The sequence below is a fragment of the Hyperoodon ampullatus genome (assembly GCF_949752795.1).
Source record: "Hyperoodon ampullatus genome assembly, chromosome: 6".
In the NCBI taxonomy this organism is placed as follows: Eukaryota; Metazoa; Chordata; class Mammalia; order Artiodactyla; family Ziphiidae; genus Hyperoodon; species Hyperoodon ampullatus.
In genome coordinates, this window is record NC_136919.1 from 44,427,534 (window position 1) to 44,452,558 (window position 25,025).

A 25,025-nucleotide genomic window follows, 5' to 3' on the forward strand; every position below is an offset into this window, starting at 1 on the left:
AGATATAAGACTCTGGGTTGAAATAGCTTATCACAGGCACAGCAAAGAGTACTAAAAGCATATCATTGTTAAGTTTTGAGTACACTAGAGGAAAAAATATATCCTGAAAGCTTCCAGATAGAAGACTAGTCACTTGAAAATTTTGAGAGTCAGAATGGCATTAGACTTCTCAACCTTCTTCATTATAAGTTAAAAGACCTGAAGCAGTCTTAAAACTCATAAGGAAAATGGTTTCCAAACAAGGATTCTCTTTTTAGCCTAACTATCAATCAAATGGGAAGGTAGAATAAGGACATTTTCTGGTGAAAAAATTATCTACTACCTAGCCTGTCTCAGGAAGCTACTAGAGGATGTGCTCCTTAAAAATGAGGGTGCAAGCTATGATAAAGGAAGACTCAGTATCCTGCAAATGTTATCTAACTGGAAATTTTCAGGATAATACTAAAGGAAGTCCAGGAACAACTAGTCCAGTTTGGAGCAGGAGGATGGAGGCTCCAGGCAAAATGTTCATGTATTCACAAAATCATGTAAACTGACCATTGGTTTATCTAAAAACTGTAATACAACTTATGTTGGGAGAATAGAGGGAGGGGAAGTACAGAAGAGGAGGCATAGGAGTGCTAAATCCTTGTCTTCCATAATAGATAGTCAGCAGACAGTATCTAAAATTGGTAATGTTATTTAGAAACATGGACATAAACACCAGAAGAAATAGCTTAAAAGGTTAAAGATGGTTGTTTCTAGGGAGCCAGGACTCAGGCGAAAGGGTCGGGTAGGGGACTGCTTTTTAAAAACATTATTAAACCTTATGGCAGTATATACATATAATTACTTTGACAAAAAACTCTTTTTAAGATTATCTTAAATTGGTCATAATGAAGATCACCGTAAATCTAACTGGCCATAATTTTGACCGGAATGGAATAAGAGTAAAAACAAATTGTATGTTTAAATAACAACAAACCAAATGTCAACCTCTAGGAAATGTTAGCATAATTAATTCTACTATGTAACAGGCCAAGAAAGAAAAGTTTAATTTGGAAAATAATACAAAAGAAAAATACTGCCTCTCAAACCTGTGTTGTATAGTCTGGTTTGGCCAAGCAACACTTAGTAATAAATTCATTGTTTGAAAAATCTCCACTTTTTAAGAAAAGGCATTCAACTTAAGATTTTAGAAAATGAAGCTCCCCAGCCCCCCCAAAAAATCCATGGGAGAAAACAGTAATGTAAAAGCTAAAAATATGTTCACTTAGTAATTTTCTCTCTGTTTTTCCTAATTTATTTACAGTCTAGATTTCTTATAACTGATCTTGGGGTGTCTGGTTGATTGTCTTTTTAGGCTTTAAACACAGATAGTTTGAAAATATCAACACGCCTGAGCTTGTTGGACCAAGAGTTGTCTGAAAAGAATGTGCAGCTTCAGAGCAGCACAGCTGAGGAGAAAATAAAAATTTCAGAACAAGTTCAAGCCCTCCAGAAAGAAAAGGATCAGCTACAGAGACGAAGAAACAGCGTGGATGAGAAACTTAAAAATGGTAGTGTGTTATCACCTGAAGTAAGTCAGTATGATTTGGAACTAGAAGTGCTATATGATGGATCACTTGGATGATTTCCTTCATCTTTGTTACTTAAACATAAAAATGATAAATCTAGTCAACTTTGTTTCCTTGAGACTTGTGTCAGATGTAATGAGTCTGCCTGTCACCTGTTTGGTGCCATGAGGCATGCTTGACTAGAGACTGTGATGTCCTCTCGTAGAGGTCCATGAACGTGGCCCCTTCCAGGCATTGCCAGGGACTGGGAGACTAACGTTTCTTTTGAGTATGGTCTTTCTCAGCTGGGGTTTCTCATCTGAAATCACAGAACACAGAAGAAGATTTGAGGGACACTTTTTTTCATTTCTTCCAAAGAGGGTACCTGTCTTCTCTCTATGTATCTTTCTTGAATGATACTTGGTAATTCATCACATATAACAGATGTCTAGGGCATTAAGGGTTAATTCTTTCAGAAAGTATGGGAGCATCTTCCACTCTAAGTCCTAGCCAAGTAGATGCATAAAACTCAAACCCCAATAAAAACACCTTTTAGGATTTTTCATTTAGGGGAGGATATGGCTTCTCTCACCTTTATTTTTTTTAACTATGTAAAAGATGTTTCATTTGTTGGCTAGCAAACTGTCCCAGACTTTGTCTTTTCAAAATTTTACTTCAGTTGGCAGTGGTATCCATACCTTATTACTTTATCAGACAAAGATGAACTTTTTTTTAAAAATTTATTTTTTTTGGCTGCATTGGGTCTTTGTTGCTGTGTGCGGGCTTTCTCTAGTTGCAGCGAGTGGGGGCTCCTCTTCATTGCAGTGCTTGGGCTTCTCATTGCAGTGGCTTCTCTTGTTGCGGAGCACAGGCTCTAGGTTTGCGGGCTCAGTAGTTGTGGCTCGAAGGCTGTAGAGCACAGTCTCAGTACTTGTGGCGCACGGGCTTAGCTGCTCTGCGGCATGTGGATCTTCCTGGACCAGGGCTCGAACCCTTGTCCCCTGCATTGGCAGGTGGATTCTTAAGCACTGCGCCACCAGGGAAGCCCCAAAGATGAACTTTTGAGCCTGGATTTTCTCTGCAAATATTTATAGTTGATGTCCAAAGTAAGGGAAAGCTGCTGAGAGAAAGTAAGTGGCTGGGAATCATGTATCTTGTAGTGTTTTAGATTGAAGCAAGTGTGACAAGAAGTGAAAGGGGCTGGTTAAGAAGGAACAGGGGAAAGGATTTCATGACATTATTGTTCATTGAGTTGATGAAAGAAATTGAAGACAACCTTGATTGGGGGATATGTGACATTATAAGCTTCTACTGCCCTATTTTATAACTTAATTGGGGTAGCTTTGCCAAGGATCACAGAATGAGGTTGTCCTCCTGAGGCTGTTAAATTGGAGCCCCAAGCCTACAGATGTGAAGGTCTGAGAGCCTTAGATTCAGCAAAACATATGAGGATTTAAGGAAATCTTGCCTGCCCAGGACAGTTACTGGGCCCTATGGGAGAAAAGAAAGAAGGAGAAAACATTATGCTTCTCTTGAGGAATTCATACTACATCTGAGGAGACAGACAGATGAGAAACTCTAAACCCTGAAGAACATAAAAAAGCAAGTTATAGATAATGTAATAAAGCTATACTTATTACATTATTTATACAAAACAATGCAGTGATCATTTGGGGAAAGATTCAATTAAGGCAGCATTGGTGGATCAGAATCTTGAGCTGGATTATGAAAAACATGGTATATATTGATAGATATAAGAAAAGCCCATTTTAGATAGAACACTGTTAAATAAGGCATAGAGATGGGAATGAGCAAATTATGTTTGCAGAGTGGTAGAGTGTCCATTCTCTTTTTAATTTTTATTTTTTGTACAATTTTTAAGGTTACACTCCATTTACAATTATTACAAAATATTGTCTATATTCCCTGTGTTGTACAATACATCCTTGTAGCCTATCTTACTCCCAATAGTTTGTACCTCCCATACTCCCACCCCTATAATGCCCCTCCCCCCACACTGGTAACCACTATTTTGTTCTCTATATCTGTGAGTCTGCTTCTTTTCTGTTGTATTCATTAGTTTGTTGTAATTTTTAGATTCTGCCTATAAATGATATAGCATTTGTCTTTCTCTGACTTATTTCACTTAGCATAATGCCCTCCACGTCCATCCATGTTGCTGCAAATGGCAAAATTTTTGTTCTTTTTTATGGCTGAGTAGTATTCCATTGTATATATATACCAATTCTTCTTTATCCATTCGTCTGTTGATGGACACTTAGGTTGCTTCTATGTCTTGGCAGTTGTAAATAATGCTGCTGTGAACAATGGGGTGCATGTGTCTTTTCTAATTAGTGGGGTTTTTTTTTTTTCTGGATATGTACCCAGGAGTGGAATTGCTGGGTCATATAGTAGTTCTATTTTTAGTTTTTTGAGAAACCTCCATACTGTTTTCCACTGTGCACCAATTTACATTCCCACCAACAGTGTATGAGGATTCCCTTTTCTCCACATCCTCACCAATATTTGTTATTTGTGTTCTTTTTGATGATAGCCATTCTGACAGGTGTGAGGTGGTATCACATTGTGCTTTTGATTTGCATTTCCCTGATGATTAGCAATGTTGAGTATCTTCTCATTTGCCTGTTGGCCATCTGCATTTCTATAGGGTCAATTCTTATCTTCAAGAAACATTTAGGTTTCTATTTCATGGGGAATTCTGTAACTAAAAACATTATGTAATGTTTTGTGGTGAAAATGCAGCACAATGCATGATACCTGTTTGGCAGCCACCCTGGATTTGTTTGAGGGAAGGGTGAGCCTCCTACAATTGGTGGGGTTCCATTTAGTCCTGTGAGCGTCTGTGCACCCTGCTTCCACATGGTTGGTTCTTCTTAGTGTAGCTCTGAAATGGGCTCTGCTCTCACCACTGTTTTCACGCCAAGATTGATAGTACTAAATAGATCTCCAGTAGCAGATGTTCGGGAACATGAGATTCTGCTGTGACACAAGACATCAGTAAAATCTAGGTGGAATGGTTTGCTGTTTTGATGTCTTTAAACTTGCTCAGAATTATTTTTTCTTTCCACAATAAATCAGAATATTTTTTCTAATTGTATTACTTCATGGGAAATGATAGAAAGATTTTAGATCACTATACTAGTACAGGATTACCCAACAATTTAATATAGACAAATCACCTCCTTTTTGGGGGGGTAAAATCCAGAAACTAAAATTTAGAAAAAATAAAATATTTGAACTCTATTTTTCTAATAATGCAGAGCAGTTATCTAATAAGTGGAGTATAGGAAGAATACATATGAATATCTATGTTTATTTCATCTTTTACATTTTCAATTTCATGTTTTTTGTTTTTTTTTAAATTTCATGTTTTATCATTAGAAAATGCATATAATTTATAGAGAAATACATGCAGTGCTTGCTCAAAAGGTTTTGTTTGTCGTGTTTGTTTTTTACTAATGGGAAATTTGTGATCTAAAATGTTTGGAGACCACTGCTTTAGATCCTTGTTACTCTCAGTGTGATCTCTGTACCAGCAGCAATAGTATCACCTGGGAGCCTGTTAGAAATGCAGAGCCTCAGGCACCACCAAGACCTGCTGAATTAGAAGTCTTAATTTTTACAAGCTCCCTGGTGTACGTTTGGAAAGCAGTGCTCTGTGACAAAGCATAGTCAACTCTTGATAATCTAAGGTTTGAGTTATGGCAAATTCTTCATCCTGGGACAGCTTCCCATTGCCCCTCATCTTCTCAGCCTACAACCTTTTGCTGGGTTAGATGGAACCACAAATATTTATATGCTGGAGCCTCACTAGAGCGGGCTATCCTCAGGGTTCTATAGATATGCTGCCTTACATTATCTCAGTGCTTCCCTAACTTAGATCCAAAACTACAGAAACTAAATTTGTAGCAAATTGTTCTCAGCCATTACATAAAGGCAAACTCTTTCCACATTTATTTATTTATTTATTTATTTTTGTGACCTTTCTAAACTGTTTTAACTTACAGGTCTTATAAAATGTCAGTTTTATGGCAATAAATATTAGCTCCTGTGCTTGCAGAAAACATGAACTTACTACTTTGCAGGAGAAAGAGTTATCAGCAGAATTATGTCTTTTTCACAAATAATGGGGCTCACTGTGCTCAGGTGTACTAGGTAATCCTTTCTTGTTTTTTTTTGAATTTTATTTTATTTATTTTTTTATGCAGCAGGTTCTTATTAGTTATCCATTTTATACATATTAGTGTATATATATCAATCCCAATCTCCCAATTCATCACACCACCACCACCCCCTGCCGCTTCCTCCCCTTGGTGTCCATACATTTATTCTCTACATCTGTGTCTCAATTTCTGCCCTGCAGAGTGGTTCACCTGTACGATTTTTCTAGGTTCCACATATATGCATTAATATACGATATTTGCTTTTCTCTTTCTGACTTACTTCACTCTGTATAACAGTCTCTAGATTCATCCACGTCTCTACAAATAACCCAATTTTGTTCCTTTTAATGGGTGAGTAATATTCCATTGTGTATATGGACCACATCGTCTTTATCCATTTGTCTGTCGATGGGCATTTAGGTTGCTTCCATGACCTGGCTACTGTAAATAGTGCTGCAATGAACACTGGGGTGCACGTGTCTTTTTGAATTATGGTTTTCTCTGAGTATATGCCCAGTAGTGGGATTACTGGGTCATATGGTAATTCTATTTTTAGTTTTTTAAGGAACCTCCATACTGTTCTCCATAGTGGCTGTATTAATTTACATTCCCACCAACAGTGCAAGAGGGTTCCCTTTTCTCCACACCCTCTCCAGCATTTGTTGTTTGTAGATTTTCTGATGATGCCCCTTCTAACTGGTGTGAGGTGATACCTCATTGTAGTTTTGATTTACATTTCTCTAATAATTAGTGATGTTGAGCAGCTTTTCATGTGCCTCTTGGCCATCTATATGTCTTCTTTGGAGAAATGTCTATTTAGGTCTTCTGCCCATTTTTAGATTGGGTTGTTTGCTTTTTTAATATTGAGCTGCATGAGCTGTTTATAGATTTTGGAGATTAATCCTTTGTCTGTTGATTCATTTGCAAATATTTTCTCCCATTCTGAGGGTTGTCTTTTCGTCTTGTTTGTAGTTTCCTTTGCTTTGCAAAAGCTTTTAAGTTCATTAGGTCCCATTTGTTTATTTTTGTTTTTATTTCCATTACTCTAGGAGGTGGATCAAAAAGGATCCTGCTGTGATTTATGTCAAAGGGTGTTCTTCCTATGTTTTCCTCTAAGTGTTTTATAGTGTCTGGTCTTACATTTAGGTCTCTAATCCATTTTGAGTTTATTTTTGTGTATGGTGTTAGGGAGTGTTCTAATTTCATTCTTTTACATGTAGCTGTCCAGTTTTCCCAGCACCACTTACTGAAGAGACTGTCTTTTCTCCATTGTATATCCTTGCCTCCTTTGTCAGAGATTAGTTGACCATAGGTGCATGGGTTTATCTCTGGGCTTTCTATCCTGTTCCATTGATCTATATTTCTATTTTTGTGCCAGTACCATACTGTCTTGATTACTGTAGCTTTGTAGTATAGTCTGAAGTCAGGGAGTCTGATTCCTCCAGCTCTGTTTTTTTCCCTCAAGACTGCTTTGGCTATTCGGGGTCTTTTGTGTCTCCATACACATTTTAAGATTTTTTTGTTCTAGTTCTGTAAAAAATGCTATTGGTAATTTGATAGGGATTGCATTGAATCTGTAGATTGCTTTGGATAGTATAGTCATTTTCACAATGTTGATTCTTCCAATCCAAGAACATGGTACATCTCTCCATCTGTTTGTATCATCTTTAATTTCTTTCATCAGTGTCTTATTGTTTTCTTCATATCATCAGATTGAAGAATAAAAACTATATGATCGGGCTTCCCTGGTGGCGCAGTGGTTGAGAGTCCGCCTGCCGATGCAGGGGACATGGGTTTGTGCCCCGGTCCGGGAAGATCCCGCATGCTGCGGAGCGGCTGGGCCCGTGAGCCATGGTCACTGGGCCTGTGCGTCTGGAGCCTGTGCTCTGCAACGGGAGAGGCCACAACAGTGAGAGGCCCGTGTACCGCAAAAAAAAAAACCAAAACAAACAAACAAACAAACAAAAAACCCATATGATCATCTCAATAGATGCAGAAAAAGCTTTTGACAAAATTCAACACCCATTTATGATAAAAACCCTGCAGAAAGTGGGCATAGAGGGAACTTTCCTCAACATAATAAAGGCCACATATGACAAACCCACAGCCAATATCGTCCTCAATGGGGAAAAACTGAAACCGTTTCCACTAAGATCAAGAACAAGACAAGGTTGCCCACTCTCACCACTCTTATTCAACTTAGTTTTGGAAGTTTTAGCCACGGCAATCAGAGAAGAAAAAGAAATAAAAGGAATACAAATTGGAAAAGAAGAAGTAAAACTGTCACTGTTTGCAGATGACATGATACTATACATAGAGAATTCTAAAGATGCCACCAGAAAACTACTAGAGCTAATCAATGAATTTGGTAAAGTTACAGAATACAAAATTAATGCACAGAAATCTCTTGCATTCCTATACACTAATGATGAAAAATCTGAAAGAGAAATTAAGGAAAAACTCCCATTTACCATTGCAACAAAAAGAATAAAATACCTAGGAATAAACCTACGTAGGGAGACAAAAGATCTGTATGCAGAAAACTATCCACATTTGTTTTTGGTAGAATATAATCATAGTATGCATTCAAAATTCAAATATTTTCTTGGGTTATTCACTTTTATTTTCTGGTTCTTCTTATTCACCTAAGTACCTTTCAGGATTTAAGTATGTTTTTCTTAAAAAGGCGAATATTATTTTCTTCCTTATGGAGTGATTATCAAATCTTCAAATTCAGTAATTGCACAAAGAAATAAATTGGCTGCTGAACACTTTTTTTTTTTTCCAAAATGGCTCTTTCAGGAGATTTTATAAAATGGCTTTAAAAAAATAAGTGTTATTCAACCTCCCATTGGAATAGGTTATTACCTACCTTTCCCCTGAATTCCAGAAAAGGAGTTCCAGAAGTCATTCTAACTATTCTTTGGGGAGATCAGAAATAGTAACATTATTTTTTTTTGAAATGCTATGGGGAGGAGAGGAGAGAAATACTTGGGTCATGTACCCGAGACATATGAAAATGTTTTTTTCTCCTTTCCCTTCATTAAGTTGTTCAGCAGATACTCACTGAGTTTAAACTATGTAATATGTACTGTGCTAGGCAATAAGGATGTGAGTATGGACAAGACCATCTGCCCTCAGGGAACTTAAAGTTGAGGTGGCCTCCACCACAAGTACGGGGATACAAAAATATATATCCAAGTCTTACCACGTCCAAAATAATTTCTTACCAGAGATTTAGATCCCCCAGATAAGATGTTATTTGGATAATTCAGAGAACTGCTAGGTTTTCTGACAGGAATTCATCAGATTTTTTTCTTCCTACAGAGGAGATCTTTGGCATATGAAAAAAAGGTTTTGCTGCCACTATTTTTAGTGCCTACACTTTCCCTCTAATGACATCTCCTAGGACTCTTATGAAATGTTTCATGTCCTTAAATCCTCACTACTTTTTCTTATACTACACTGTGTTTTTTCCCTAGAGACTCTCCTCTGATCACTAGATCTTAATAACTTATTTTAATATATCTCTTCTTTCCTTCCTAGCAATATATTGTTTTGATAGATCCTTGAAGGGACCCTCGAGGTCTCCAGATCTCAGTGACACATAATATGCACTTTAGGAGCTATGTAGGGAGATAACATGATAACACTGTCAAACCTGTGGGCTGAGGCTTTGTTCAAGTGTATTCCTTCGTGATCAGCATTTGCTTATGATCTTGGGTTGTTTCATAACTCACCTAACCTTCTTCCTCTTCCATTTTACTACCCAAGGTTTACTACGAGGATTCAATGATTATTTGTTATATATATGTGTGTGTGTTTGTGTGTGTGTGTGTACACATAGTGCATTGTGTAGCATAGCAAGCACTCAATAAACATTTTTTTTAATTTAGTAGAAGAATGGTACTGTCCATTAGACTCAAATAGCATAATAAGATCTTAGTATATGACAAAGTCCAAGTTATGCTGTTTCATTTAAAATGAGTGATTTTCATAAAGATCAGATCAGAAATAAATGAAAAAGAAATGAAGGAAACGATAGCAAAGATCAATAAAACTAAAAGCTGGTTCTTTGAGAAGATAAACAAAATTGACAAACCATTAGCCAGACTCATCAAGAAAAAAAGGGAGAAGACTCCAATCAATAGAATTAGAAATGAAAAAGGAGAAGTAACAACTGACACTGCAGAAATACAAAAGATCATGAGAGATTACTACAAGAAACTCTATGCCAATAAAATGGACAACCTGGAAGAAATGGACAAATTCTTAGAAATGCACAACCTGCCAAGACTGAATCAGGAAGAAATAGAAAATATGAATAGACCAATCACAAGCACTGAAATTGAAACTGTGATTAAAAATCTTCCAACAAACAAAAGCCCAGGACCAGATGGCTTCACAGGCGAATTCTATCAAACATTTAGAGAAGAGCTAACACCCATCCTTCTCAAACTCTTCCAAACAATTTCAGAGGAAGGAACACTCCCAAACTCATTCTACGAGGCCACCATCACCTTGATACCAAAACCAGGCAAGGATGTCACAAAGAAAGAAAACTACAGGCCAATATCACTGATGAACATAGATGCAAAAATCCTCAACAAAATACTAGCAAACAGAATCCAACAGCACATTAAAAGGATCATACACCATGATCAAGTGGGGTTTATTCCAGGAATGCAAGGATTCTTCAATATACGCAAATCAATCAATGTGATACACCATATTAACAAGTTGAAGGAGAAAAACCATATGATCATCTCAATAGATGCAGAGAAAGCTTTTGACAAAATTCAACACCCATTTATGATAAAAACCCTGCAGAAAGTAGGCATAGAGGGAACTTTCCTCAACATAATAAAGGCCATATATGACAAACCCACAGCCAACATCATCCTCAATGGTGAAAAACTGAAACCATTTCCACTAAGATCAGGAACAAGACAAGGCTGCCCACTCTCACCACTCTTATTCAACATAGTTTTGGAAGTTTTAGCCACAGCAATCAGAGAAGAAAAGGAAATAAAAGGAATCCAAATTGGAAAAGAAGAAGTAAAGCTGTCGCTGTTTGCACATGACATGATACTATACATAGAGAATCCTAAAGATGCTACCAGAAAACTACTAGAGCTAATCAATGAATTTGGTAAAGTAGCAGGATACAAAATTAATGCACAGAAATCTCTGGCATTCCTGTACACTAATGATGAAAAATCTGAAAATGAAATCAAGAAAACATTCCCATTTACCATTGCAACAAAAAGAATAAAATATCTAGGAATAAACCTACCTAAGGAGACAAAAGACCTGTATGCAGAAAATTATAAGACACTGATGAAAGAAATTAAAGATGATACAAATAGATGGAGAGATATACCATGCTCCTGGATTGGAAGAATCAATATTGTGAAAATGACTCTACTACCCAAAGCAATCTACAGATTCAATGCAATCCCTATCAAACTACCACTGGCATTTTTCACAGAACTAGAACAAAAAATTTCAACATTTGTTTGGAAAAACAAAAGACCCCGAATAGCCAAAGCAATCTTGAGAACGAAAAACGGAGCTGGAGGAATCAGGCTCCCTGACTTCAGACTATACTACAAAGCTACAGTAATCAAGACAGTGTGGTACTGGCACAAAAACAGAAAGATAGATCAATGGAACAGGATAGAAAGCCCAGAGATAAACCCATGCACATATGGTCAACTTATCTTTGATAAAGGAGGCAGGAATGTACAGTGGAGAAAGGACAGCCTCTTCAATAAGTGGTGCTGGGAAAACTGGACAGGGACATGTAAAAGTATGAGATTAGAGCATTCCCTAACACCATACACAAAAATAAGCTCAAAATGGATTAAAGACCTAAAGGTAAGGCCAGAAACTATCAAACTCTTAGAGGAAAACATAGGCAGAACACTCTATGACATAAATCACAGCAAGATCCTTTTGGACCCACCTCCTAGAGAAATGGAAATAAAAACAAAGATAAACAAATGGGACCTAATGAAACTTCAAAGCTTTTGCACAGCAAAGGAAACCATAAACAAGACCAAAAGACAACCCTCAGAAGGGGAGAAAATATTTGCAAATGAAGCAACTGACAAAGGATTAATCTACAAAATCTATAAACAGCTCATGCAGCTCAATAGCAAGAAAACAAACAACCCAATCCAAAAATGGGCAGAAGACTTAAATAGGCATTTCTCCAAAGAAGATATACAGACTGCCAACAAACACATGAAAGAATGCTCAACATCATTAATCATTAGAGAAATGCAAATCAAAGCTACAATGAGACATCATCTCACACCAGTCAGAATGGCCATCATCAAGAAATCTAGAAACAATAAATGCTGGATAGGGTGTGGAGAAAAGGGAACACTCTTGCACTGCTGGTGGGAATGTGAATTGGTTCAGCCACTATGGAGAACAGTATGGAGGTTCCTTAAAAAACTACAAATAGAACTAGCATATGACCCAGCAATCCCACTACTAGGCATATACCCTGAGAAAACCATAATTCAAAAAGAGACATGTACCACAATGTTCATTGCAGCTCTATTCACAATAGCCCGGAGATGGAAACAACCTAAGTGTCCATCATCGGATGAATGGATAAAGAAGATGTGGCACATATATACAATGGAATATTACTCAGCCATGAAAAGAAATGAAACTGAGCTATTTGTAATGAGGTGGATAGGCCTAGAGTCTGTCATACAGAGTGAAGTAAGTCAGAAAGAGAAAGACAAATACCGTATGCTAACACATATATATGGAATTAAAAAAAAAATGTCATGAAGTACCTAGGGGTAAAACGGGAATAAAGACACAGACCTACTTGAGAATGGACTTGAGGATATGGGGAGGGGGAAGGGTAAGCTGTGACAAAGCGAAAGAGAGGCATGGATATATATATACACTACCAAACGTAAGGTAGATAGATAGTGGGAAGCAGCCGCAGAGCACAGGGAGATCAGCTCGGTGCTTTGTCACCGCCTGGAGGGGTGGGATGAGGAGGGTGGGAGGGAGGGAGATGCATGAGGGAAGGGATGTGGGAACAGATGTATATGTATGACTGATTCACTTTGTTATAAAGCAGAAAGTAATAAATAAATAAAGTTTAACCTGGGTGTAAAAATAAATAAATAAATAAAAATAAAATGAGTGATTTCTATTGTATTATATCTAGGAAGAACATGTTCTTTTCCAACTTGAAGAAGGGATTGAAGCTTTGGAAACTGCAATTGAATACAAGAACGAACGTATCCAGAGTCGCCAGAACTCGCTCAGAGCTTCATTTCAAAATCTCTCTCATAGTGAAGCAAATGTCTTAGAAAAACTAATCTGCCTGAGTCCTGTTGAGATTAGAGCTATTCTTTTCAGATATTTCAATAAGGTTTGTTTTTCCGGGATGGAGGATTTTCTTATAAAGAGGGGTCGAGATGCTTATACAGCTCACCTTTATGTAGAATTTACAGCACTGAATGTTGTCATCTGAAATCTTTGCACTTATCCAAGTATGTAGGCCTAACTTTGTGAGGTTCTTAAAGTTGAAGGGCCTTTTGAAAGAAGGGCTTTTGGGAATAGTTTTAAAAACCAAAGAATTTAAGTTATATTCCTCAGTCACTATTTCTTGGCTGTATGTTTTCTAGATTTGATTGTTCCTACTCAGCATTCGTGAAAAATCAAGGGCCCTCCAGGTTTGGGTTCCCTTTCCTTCATTGCTGTAGGGTAGGGTAACCTGTACTTTCTCATTATACCCTATGAATTGAAATGGAGGTGAAATGGTACATCAGTGACAAAGATAGTAATCGATTTTAGCATTAACCTGGATGGGCTTAATATAAATTAAAATATTTTATACAGATTTGACAGCTTACTGATAGAGATGTTTCACAGCATTGAAAACTATATCTCTCTTTTCTCTAATGTCTTCTCTTAAGATATATATTATGAAGTGTTAAACAAGTAGATAACTCTTTTCTCTGAAAAATATGTTCAGTTTAAGGGAATAGCAGACAGTTAATGAAAAATGAAACAGAGAAGTTTTAAAATAAAGTTCTAATTCTGTTAGACAATTGGAATAAAGATGACTAAATTAATGGAAATGTGATACACAGCCCTCCTCTTGGGTAATTACCATCAGTAGTAAGCTTCTATTATTGATGCAAGTGCATCCCATCACTGGTTATGTGGAGGGCAGAAATATGGTGCATATTGTCTGAGGCTTTGATACAGATAACTCTTCTGTGGTGTTCTTAGAGCAAGGGTTCTTAACCCAGAGCACCCAGGTGAAGGTCAGTGGATTTTCTGGTCTTAAGAACTCTTTGTAGAAATGAGTATTTTTCTGGAGAGAATGTCATTACATTATTAACAAGTTCTGTGACACAGATATTGTCTGAAATGTTTTTACTTTATATCAGTGCAGAGAGGAACCCACTAGACTAAATGTACAATCTGAGACTGAACTCTATAGCTTAAAAATTCTGTCACTTATTTATAACATTCATTTTGGAGTTAAAAATGAGAATTATCTAGATGTTACAGAAGTCTTTAGATTCTTGATATCTTTTTAGACTGGAGAAAAGGAGTTGTAGGATTATAAATGTAAACTACAAAGATCATGTCTAAGAAATGATGGAGGGGTGATTGTTAGAGTAGAGCAACATTATATTTAAAATGAAGTTGTTACCAATTCAGAATCTCAACAAATTAAAAAGGCTGTTAGGTTATCTTGTGGGTATATTACAAAGCATTTGCCTAGTTATACCATGGGGATTAAGGGAGTTCATCTTTATGAAGTCTAAGAGAAGTAAATTAGTCTATTAGGCTGTCTAAAACACACTTAAAAGATCAAAAAACTGTCTTTGCTAGGTGGTTAATCTGCGAGAAGCTGAACGGAAACTACAGTTACAGAATGAAGAAATTAAAATAAAAGTTCTGGAACAGGATAATGTGGTTCGTGAGTTGGAATCTACACTGGAACATCTGAAATTGCAGTGTGACCGGAGACTGACCCTTCAGCAAAAGGAACACGAGCAAAAAATGCAGCTTCTGTTACATCATTTCAAAGGTAACTGCCCCTTCTCATCAGTTGTGTAAAGGTGACGTGTAGGAGGGGGATTGGGAAAGGAAGGTAGGACAGAATTGGATCATTTAAAGCCCAACATGCATAAATAGTTACTACTTATATGTGTTTTGTGCTTTACATGTTTTGGTCCACATGTTGGGATAGTTGACTTTGATGTAGGGCTATTCATGCTTGAAATGCCATCTCCTCTGCCTGTCCCCAGTGCCACACAGAGAACTGCTGCAATCCTGTTACTTTGTTGTGGTCTACTTTTTATGTAGGAATGTGGGATGACTTCTGGCTTGGTGGTGTACAGTTGAAAAGTTCCCCATCTTTAGGATATAGAACCTTGATATTTAAATCACTTTCCCTTCATAAAATTAAACTGATAGTTTCTGTCAGATTTCTGGTTATATTTCTTGTTACAGTTTTCAGTAAGTTATAGATGTTATGCATTAAGGTTATAGCTTAGGTCAAAATTAGTCTACCATTGATGGGCACATAGTGTTATCAGTGCACAGTAGTTCAACCGTCAACTGTGGTATGGAGTTGTCATAGCAATTGGTCTTCACAATACCTGGGCTTATGGCTGGTACACACAGTTGCTATGGCAACAAAATCACTGCCTGGCGATAACTTCAACGCCTGGAATGCTTCAGTGCAGGTGGCTTGGCTGTTTAGTCTTGATTCTTATGAATCTATAGCTGGAAATGTGCTAAAAAGGATCTGGAAGAAGCAACCTGAGTAAGCAGAAAATTGGAAAATATATGCATTTGAGTGTTGAGGCAGTTTGCCTCTAAGTTAATTCTGTAAGGAGTTAATTAGCAACCAGTTACCTGATGACAAGATTTCCTTGACTAGATTCCATATGTTATTTCATTCAAACATGCTTTCCTTACCTTATGTTAATTCTGTCTTAAGTCTCTAAAAGTGATATTTGAATAGAATTTTTAATATGTTTTTCAAGTGGTTGGCATTTTACCACAAAAGTTCATGCTTTAGCCAAATGAGAACATTTAAAAAATCATTCATTTCTATTACTGGGACAAGTTTTTCATAACAAAGTTATAACTGAAAATGTTAACAGCTTATGAATTTTCTAATTTCAACTGAATATAGGCCATAAAATTAAGTTCATTTTTATGATATCCTTCATGGGGATTCTGATTTGTGATGTTATTAATTTAAAATGTTTTTTAAACAAGATGATGGGTTAATATAAAATATACAGATATACTTAGATCAATTTTTACAAAACAACCAATTATAACAAAGGAAAATTCCAAACCAGTAGGACCATTTTATAGATTTACCAATAGGAGAGAGTAGGTCTGAAAGTGTGTATTTCTGAAGGTCAGTAAACTGTGTTTTACTGGTTCTAGAAGCTAGCCCAAAGGGGACAGTTTTAGACATTCCTAAATATTAATTAGAAGCTTTAAAATTATATTGTGTCATATACTAGAACTTTACTTATGCTTTCCCCCCCTTTCTCCTTTTTTGGTGGTGTTTTCCTTTGTAATTTAATCTTTCTAGCCTCTTTTGACAGGTTTCCAGTTTTTGAGGGTTTTTTTGGTTATATATTTCTTGGGCCTATAAACTTTAGGCTTATGACTTTCCATATATCCATGGTTCCTGATATAAACTTCAAGACATTGATGCAGCTGGACAGAGTTCCAAATATGAACCTTACTTCTGCTCTTCTGAGGATAAATTTAGTTAGTAGCTACTCAAAAAGTGCTTATGAATCATGAAAAATGCAGTAGTTGGTAGGGATTAGGGTGGAGAAGGGCTCATCCTACTTTGAAAAATTTTACAGGCAGAAGACTCCAAATTGTAGCTGAAAACAAATCCAGCCAAGTAATAGATACATGTAACATACTTCTGATCCTACAGTACAGTCTGGGAGTTCTGTTAGAATTTTCAATCATTTACTTTAAACTGATTTTAAATGTAAATTTCTGTTTTATAGAGCAAGACGGGGAAGGCATTGTGGAAACTTTAAAAAATTACGGAGATAAAATCCAGCAGCTGGAAAGAGAGCTTTATTTCTATAAGAAAACCAGCAGAGATCTTAAGAAGAAACTTAAGGAATTGGTAGGGGAAGCAATTCGGCGACAACTAGTACCATCAGAAAGTAAGAGACTTAGTGTTACTTGTCACACCAACACGGTAGCATGGTTTGTAGTGGAGCCTTTCCCAATTGATTGGATTATTTAAGATTAGATATTTAACTTCTCTTTGTCTCTGTAGACAAAAATAGTTGTCTAGTCTATGTGTAACACAGAACCACTGGAGAAAAGAATAAATGAACAAACGTATATGTGTGAAGGAAATGTTCATATATTGGATTGCCTGCCATGTACCAGGGGCTCTTGTATTCTCTAACTCACTTAATTCTTAAAATAACCCTAAATATAGGATAGCTGTTGTTTTCCTGTTTTATAGTAAATTAAGCCTTCTGATTATCATAAAAATGTAAAATAGAGAATAATAAAAGTAAAGGTAAAATAATATTTATGTATTTCTAAGATCAGTCAGGTTTTTTCATATCATGACCTCTAGAAATTCAAACATATAATAAAACCCATCATTGAGACAGGGGTGTTTTCTTGCATAATTATATGTAGATATGTAGAAATACCATCTTCCTCAATGAAATGATAAAACATGACAAAGAACTTTGCAAAAGCAAGAAGTGCCATGAAGGTGATATACTGTTATGATTAAAACATATTGTCTTACTACCATGTGTAAAATAGATAGCTAGTGGGAAGCTGCTGTATAGAACAGGGAGCTCAGCTCAGTGCTCTGTGATAACCTAGAGGGGTGGGATGGGGGTGGGGTGGCAGGGAGGCTCAAGAGGGAGGGGATACAGGTATACGTATAGCTGATTCACTTTGTTCTACAGCAGAAACTAACACAACATTGTAAAGCAATTATACTCCAATAAAAAGAAAAAAGAAAAAACATATTGTCTTTAAGCCACCAATAGAGAGGAATCAATGTCTCTAAAATAATGTATACTCATTTTATAAAAGAATTAGCCTTCCTTTAGAGAAAGTATTCTTCTAATAAGTTAAGAATGGCTTTTGAAAGTTGACTTTACAGCTCTTTTTAGGAACACAACTATTTTGTACTTGTAAAGAAAACTAAAGATGGGTACAACAAGATATAAAGAGTACACCTGAAACTAATATGTTATATATCAATTATATCTCAACTTAAAAATATAATTATAAAAATGAAACCATAAAAAATATAAAAACCAGTGGAAAATGATATACATGCACAATGAAAAGATATATACTGAATATATAATATAAGCAGAATTAACATAGTTTTAAATCTTAAAACTTAGTAATATTTTAGAAAAGTAGTTCTAATACTACCTTATATTTATTGTATTTATCATTTACAGGCATTTTCCCAAATAGTTCAGTTTAGCCCTCAAACTCAGGGTAGGCCAGTGTATGCTAACCTCATTTTTAGATGAGGAAATTAAAGCTTAGAGCGGTCCAGTAACTCACAAACCAACCAGTAATTAGAGCATGGTCTAAGGTCCCTGGTCTTCTGATTCCTGGTTCTGTGTTCTAGTATAAAAGTCATTTTAGGATAGAGATGTGATACAAACATACGAATTCTGCCAAAGAGACTAACCTTTCTGATTTTCAATGTAGTAATGCAGAGGTATTTACTCATATAATTAAAATATTTACTTGGAATACTGCCTGCAACATATAGCTAAACCTTTTACTTGAAACGCTATCTGCAAAAAAATTAAAATGTAAACAGGTATTAAGTAGGACACAGAGCAATTAGCTCAAAACCATTTTTGCTTTAAAAAAATTCACTTTGAAATTTGAGATATCTGAAATTAGATGTTTACTGTTTAAATGGCCCATGTTTATACTGCTGAGTCTAGTAGACATCTCTTAAAATGACAGTGTGGTATATGGTGGTAAACAGGTTTAAGAAACCTGGATCTGGGACTTCCCTGGTGGGCCAGCGGATAAGACTCCACGTTCCCAATGCAGGGGGCCAGGGCTCAACTAGATCCAGCCTGCCGCAACTAAAGATCCCGCATGCAGCAACGAAGATCCCATGTGCCACAACTAAGACCCGGCACAGCCAAAATAAAATAAATAAATAAATATTTTTTAAAAAAGAAAGAAAGAAAGAAAGAAACCTGGATCCTAATCATGCTCTTTAATGAAACAAATATAAAAAGCTTTAAAAAAGCTAAATAATCTTGGAGATGTGTAAAGTGAGGATAACTCCTGTTTTACCAACTTACCTGGGAAGTCTAGTCTTTTTCTTTCTTTTTTCGGCTGCACCACGTGACTTGCGGGATCCTAGTTCCCCGACCAGGTATCAAACCCCGGCCCCCAGCATTGGAAGCTCAGAGTCCTAACCACTGGACCGCCAGGGAATTCCTGGAAGTCTAGTCTTAAAAATAATAATGTTGAAGATGTTATCTCAGCTAATTTGCTATATCCCCTAGAACCATCTTAAATATATATATTTTTTGGCTATAAAAAGTAATACATAGTCATTATAGAAAACTTTGAAAATATAGAAAAAAATCAGAAAAAAACCACCCATAATCCTACCCACAACTATTAACATTTCAGCATAATTCTTTTCACTGTTTTCCTTATGCTTTAAAAAAATTCACTTGGAATCATATTGGTGGTATAGCTTGTACTATATCCTACCTCAAAATGCAGCTCCAATAAAATGACATTAAATAAGACTTGTTTGAATTGTAAAATATAGCAGTTTAAATATATCAAATTTTGAGTTCCCTAAACTGTATTATATGCTTAATAATCAGTATCCTAATTAATATATAACTGTCTTGGTATTCAGTTGATTGGGTTTTGTTAGTAGTCTTTTCATTGTCTGCCTACCAGACTTTATCTGCCTTGAATATTTTTAGCATTTTCAAATAGCAAAAGAATTAATCTTTTGACTAAAATATCTTGGTAACTTCTAAAAAGTGACCAAAAAGACTAAAAGCACTTGGTCATGCTTCTGTCACAGTGCATCTACTTTCTAACATTTTGTGAGGATAAAATCAGTATATATGGACATGCAGTCTATGTACTTGTTTAAGTATTTAAAACTCTATACTTTTTTTTTATTGAATAATATTTTATTTTATCCCCAAACAAAACATAAAAGTCTTGAAAGATACACAATTTAAGACATAAATTCTTATTTGGTTAAATCCAAGCAACTCTTTAAATTCAGCTTTAGCCATAATTAGAAGAATTTAATTATTGTTTCTTTTCTTTGGAGAGGATTGTTTTTTGAATATAAAAATCCTTATATATCCTTCATTTCAGAGCTTACATTGAATTTCACTGAGAAAGGAAATTCTTTTTTAGCAAAAGGTATGAACTTAATTATAAAATATATAACATTTTGAAGACGTTACACTGGAGCTACAAGTTTATTACACAATAAAAATTTGATGAATGTATATGATAATAAATGCATTAATTAGATTTCTGTGTTATACCATACATTTGTAAATATATAATTTACAATGTGGTCAATTACATTAGTAAAACCATTCATCTTTTTTTTTTTTTACCTTTTATTTTAACATCTTTATTGTAGTGTAATTGCTTTACAATGCTGTGTTAGTTTCTGCTTTATACAAAGTGAGTCAGCTATACATATACATATATCCCAATGTCTCCTCCTTCTGGCATCTCCCTCCCACCCTCCCAATCCCACCTCTGTAGGTGGTCGCAAAGCATCGAGCTGATACCCCTGTGCCATGCAGCTGCTTCCCACTATCTGTTTTACATTTGGTACTGTATATATGTCCATGCCACTATCTCACTTTGTCCCAGCTTACCCTTCCCCCTCCCCATGTCCTCAAGTCCATTCTCTACATCTGCGTCTTTATTCCTGTCCTGCCCCTAAGTTCTTCAGAACCTTTTTTTTGGGGGGGGGGGATTCCACATATATGTGTTAGCATAGGGTATTTGTTTTTCTCTTTCTGACTTCCTTCACTCTGTATGACAGTCTCTAGGTCCATCCACCTCACTACAAATAACTCAATTTTGTTTCTTTTTATGGCTGAGTAATATTCCTTTGCATATATGTGCCACATCTTCTTTATCCATTCATCTGTTGATGGACACTTAGGTTGCTTCCATGTCCTGGCTATTGTGAATAGAGCTGCAGTGAACATTGTGGTACATGACTCTTTTTGAATTATGGTTTTCTCAGGGTATATGCCCAGTAGTGGGATTGCTGGGTCATATGGTAGTTCTATTTTTAGTTTTTTAAGGCACCTCCGTACTGTTCTCCATCGTGACTGTATCAATTTACATTCCAACCAACAGTGCAAGAGGGTTCCCTTTTCTCCACACCCTCTCCAGCATTTATTGTTTGTAGATTTTTTCATGACGGCCATTCTGACTGGTGTGAGGTGATACCCCATTGTCGTTTTGAGTTGCCTTTCTCTAATGATTAGTGATGTTGAGGGTTCTTTCATGTGTTTGTTGGCAATCTGTATACCTTCTTTGGAGAAATGTCTATTTAGGTCTTCTGCCCATTTTTGGATTGGGTTGTTTGTTTTTTTGATATTGAGTTGCATGAGCTACTTGTAAATTTTGGAGGTTGATCCTTTGTCAATTGCTCCATTAGCAAATATTTTCTCCCATTCTGAGAGTTGTCTTTTCGTCTCGTTTATGTTTTCCTTTGCTGTGCAAAAGCTTTTAAGTTTCATGAGGTCCCATTTGTTTATTTTTATTTTCATTTCTCTAGGAGGTGGGTCAAAAAGGATCTTGCTGTGATTTATGTCATAGAGTGTTCTGCCTATGTTTTCCTCTAAGAGTTTTATAGTGTCTGGCCTTACATTTAGGTCTTTAATCCATTCTGAGTTTATTTTTGTGTATAGTGTTAGGGAGTATTCTAATTTCATTCTTTTACATGTAGCTGTCCAGTTTTCCCAGCACCACTTATTGAAGAGGCTGTCTTTTCTCCATTGTGTCTTCTTGCCTCCTTTGTCAAAAATAAGGTGACCATATGTGCATAGGTTTATCTCTGGTCTTTCTATCCTGTACCATTGATCTATATATCTGTTTTTGTGCCAGTACCATACTGTCTTGATGACTATAGCTTTGTAGTATAGTCTGAAGTCCAGGAGCCTGACTCCTCCAGCTCCATTTTTCTTTCTCAAGATTGCTTTGGCTATTTTGGGTCTTTTGTGTTTCCATACAAATCATGAAATTTTTTATTCTAGTTCTGTGAAAAATGCCATTGGTCGTTTGATAGGGATTGCATTGAATCTGTAGGTTGCTTTGGGTAGTATAGTCATTTTCACAATGTTGATTCTTCAAATCCAAGAACATGGTCTATCTCTCCATCTGTTTGTATCATCTTTAATTTCTTTCATCAGTGTCTTATAGTTTTCTGCATACAGTTCTTTTGTCTCCTTAAGTAGGTTTATTCCTAGATATTTTATTCTTTTTGTTGCAGTGATAAATGGGAGTGTTTCCTTGATTTCTCTTTCAGATTTTTCATCATTAGTGTATAGGAATGCAAGAGATTTCTGTGCATTAATTTTGTATCCTGCTACTTTACCAAATCTAGTAGTTTTCTGGTAGCATCTTTAGGATTCTCTGTGTATAGTATCATATCGTCTGCAAACAGTGACAGCTTTACTTCTTCTTTTCCAATTTGGATTCCTTTTATTTCTTCTTCTTCTCTGATTGCTGTGGCTAAAACTTCCAAAACTATGTTGAATAATAGTGGTGAGAGTGGACAACCTTGTCTTGTTCCTGATTTTAGCGGAAAGGGTTTCAGTTTTTCACCATTGAGAATGATGTTGGCTGTGGGTTTGTCATATATGGTCTTTATTATGTTGAGGTAAGTGCCCTGTGTACCTACTTTCTGGAGGGTTTTTATCATAAATGGATGTTGAATTGTGTTGAAAGCTTTTTCTGCATCTTGAGATGTCATATGGTTTTTCTCCTTCAATTTGTTAATATGGTTTATCACATTGATTGATTTATGTATATTGTAGAATCCTTGCAGTCCTGGGATAAACCCCAGTTGGTCACTCTGTATGATCCTTTTAATGTGCTGTTGGATTCTGTTTGCTAGTATTTTGTTGAGGATTTTTGCATCTATGTTCATCAGTGATATTGGCCTGTAGTTTTCTTTCTTTGTGACATCTTTGTGTGCTTTTGGTATCGGGGTGATGGTGGCCTCATAGAATGAGTTTGGGAGTGTTCCTCCCTCTGCTGTATTTTGGAAGAGTTTGAGAAGGATAGGTGTTAGCTCTTCTCTAAATGTTTGATAGAATTCGCCTGTGAAGGAATCTGGTTCTGGACTTCTGTTTGTTGGAAGAGTTTTTTTTTTTTTTTTTTTTGTGGTATGCAGGCCTCTCACTGTTGTGGCCTCTCCCGTTGTGGAGCACAGGCTCCGGACGCGCAGGCTCAGCGGCCATGGCTCACGGGCCCAGCCGCTCCGCGGCATGTGGGATCTTCCCGGACCGGGGCACGAACCCGTGTCCCCTGCATTGGCAGGCGGACTCTCAACCACTGCGCCACCAGGGAAGCCCTGTTGGAAGAGTTTTAATCACAGTTTCAATTTCAGTGCTTGTGATTGGTCTGTTTATATTTTCTTTTTCTTCCTGGTTCAGTCTCAGAAGTTTGTGCTTTTCTAAGAATTTGTCCATTTCTTCCAGGTTGTCCATTTTATTGGCATAGAGTTGCTTTTAGTAATCTCTCATGAGCCTTTGTATTTCTGCAGTGTCAGTTGTTACTTCTCCTTTTCCATTTCTAATTCTATTGATTTGAACCGTCTCCCTTTTTTCCTTGATGAATGCAGCTAATGGTTTATCAATTTTGTTTATCTTCTCAAAGAACCAGCTTTTAGTTTTATTGATCTTTGCTATTGTTTCCTCCATTTCTTTTTCATTTATTTCTAATCTGATCTTTATGATTTCTTTCCTTGTGCTAACTTTGGGCTTCTTTTGTTCTTCTTTCTCTAATTGCTTTAGGTGTAAGGTTATGTTGTTTATTTGAGATGTTTCTTGTTTCGTGTGGTGGAATTGTATTGCTATAAACTTCCCTCTTAGAACTGCTTTTGCTGCATCCTGTAGGTTTTGGGTCATCGTGTTTTCATCGTCATTTGTTCCTAGGTGTTTTTATTTCCTCGTTGATTTCTTCTGTGATCTCTTGGTTGTTAAGTAGTGTATTGTCTAGCCTCCATGTGTTTGTATCTTTTACAGATTATTTCCTGTAATTGACATCTAGTCTCATGGCGTTGTGGTTGGAAAACATACTAGATACGATTTCAGTTTTCTTAAATTTACCAAGGTTTGATTTGTGACTGAAGATATGATCTATCCTGGAGAATGTTCCATGAACACTTGAGAAGAAAGTGTATTCTGTTGTTTTTGGATGGAATATCCTATAAATATCAATTAAGTCCACCTTGTTTAATGTATCATTTAAAGCTTGTGTTTTCTTACTTATTTTCATTTTGGACGATCTGTCCATTGGTGAAAGTGGGGTGTTAAAGTCCCCTACTATGATTGTGTTACTGTCGATTTCCCCTTTTATGGCTCTTAGCATTTGCCTTATGTATTGAGGTGCTCCTATGTGGCGTGCATAAATATTTACAGTTGTTATATCTTCTTCTTGGATTGATCCCTTGATCATTATGTAGTGTCCTTCTTTGTCTCTTGTAATAATCTTTATTTTAAAGTCTATTTTTTCTGATATGAGAATTGCTACTACAGCTTTCTTCTGATGTCCATTTACATGGAATATCTTTATCCATCCCCTCACTTTCATTCTGTATGTGTCCCTAGGTCAGAAGTGGGTCTCTTATAGACAGCATATATATGGGTCTTGTTTTTGTATCCATTCATCCAGTCTATGTTTTTTGGTTAGAGTATTTAATCCATTTACATTTAAGGTAATTATCAATATGTATGTTCTTTTTACCATTTTATTAATTATTTTGGGTTTGTTTTTGTAGGTCTTTTCCTTGTCTTGTGTTTCCTGCCTAGAGAAGTTCCTTTAGCATTTGTTGTAAAGCTGGTTTGGTGGTGCTGAACTGTCTCAGCTTTTGCTTGTCTGTAAAGGTTTTAATTTCTCCGTCAAATCTGAATAAGATCCTTGCTGGGTAGAGTAATCTTAGTTGTAGGTTTTTCCCTTTCATCACTTTCAATGTGTGCTGTCACTC

At 36.3% G+C, this 25,025-nt stretch overlaps 1 protein-coding gene across 6 annotated transcripts in view; it reads left to right on the forward strand.

The window, feature by feature from the left end:
* KIF27 (kinesin family member 27) overlaps positions 1-25,025 on the forward strand; it is a gene marked incomplete at both ends in the record, with an annotated part of 87,765 nt that overhangs the window by 57,293 nt on the left and 5,447 nt on the right. For 4 of the 6 annotated variants that reach the window (XM_079705699.1, XM_079705701.1, XM_079705700.1 and 1 more), the window contains 4 exons: positions 1,343-1,558; positions 12,924-13,130; positions 14,609-14,807; positions 16,774-16,938. In XM_079705699.1, coding sequence (XP_079561825.1) covers positions 1,343-1,558; positions 12,924-13,130; positions 14,609-14,807; positions 16,774-16,938 — 787 coding nt within the window. The remainder of the gene's footprint in view (positions 1-1,342; positions 1,559-12,923; positions 13,131-14,608; positions 14,808-16,773; positions 16,939-25,025) is intronic. The other 2 variants (XM_079705702.1, XM_079705704.1) reach the window with 1 other exon arrangement.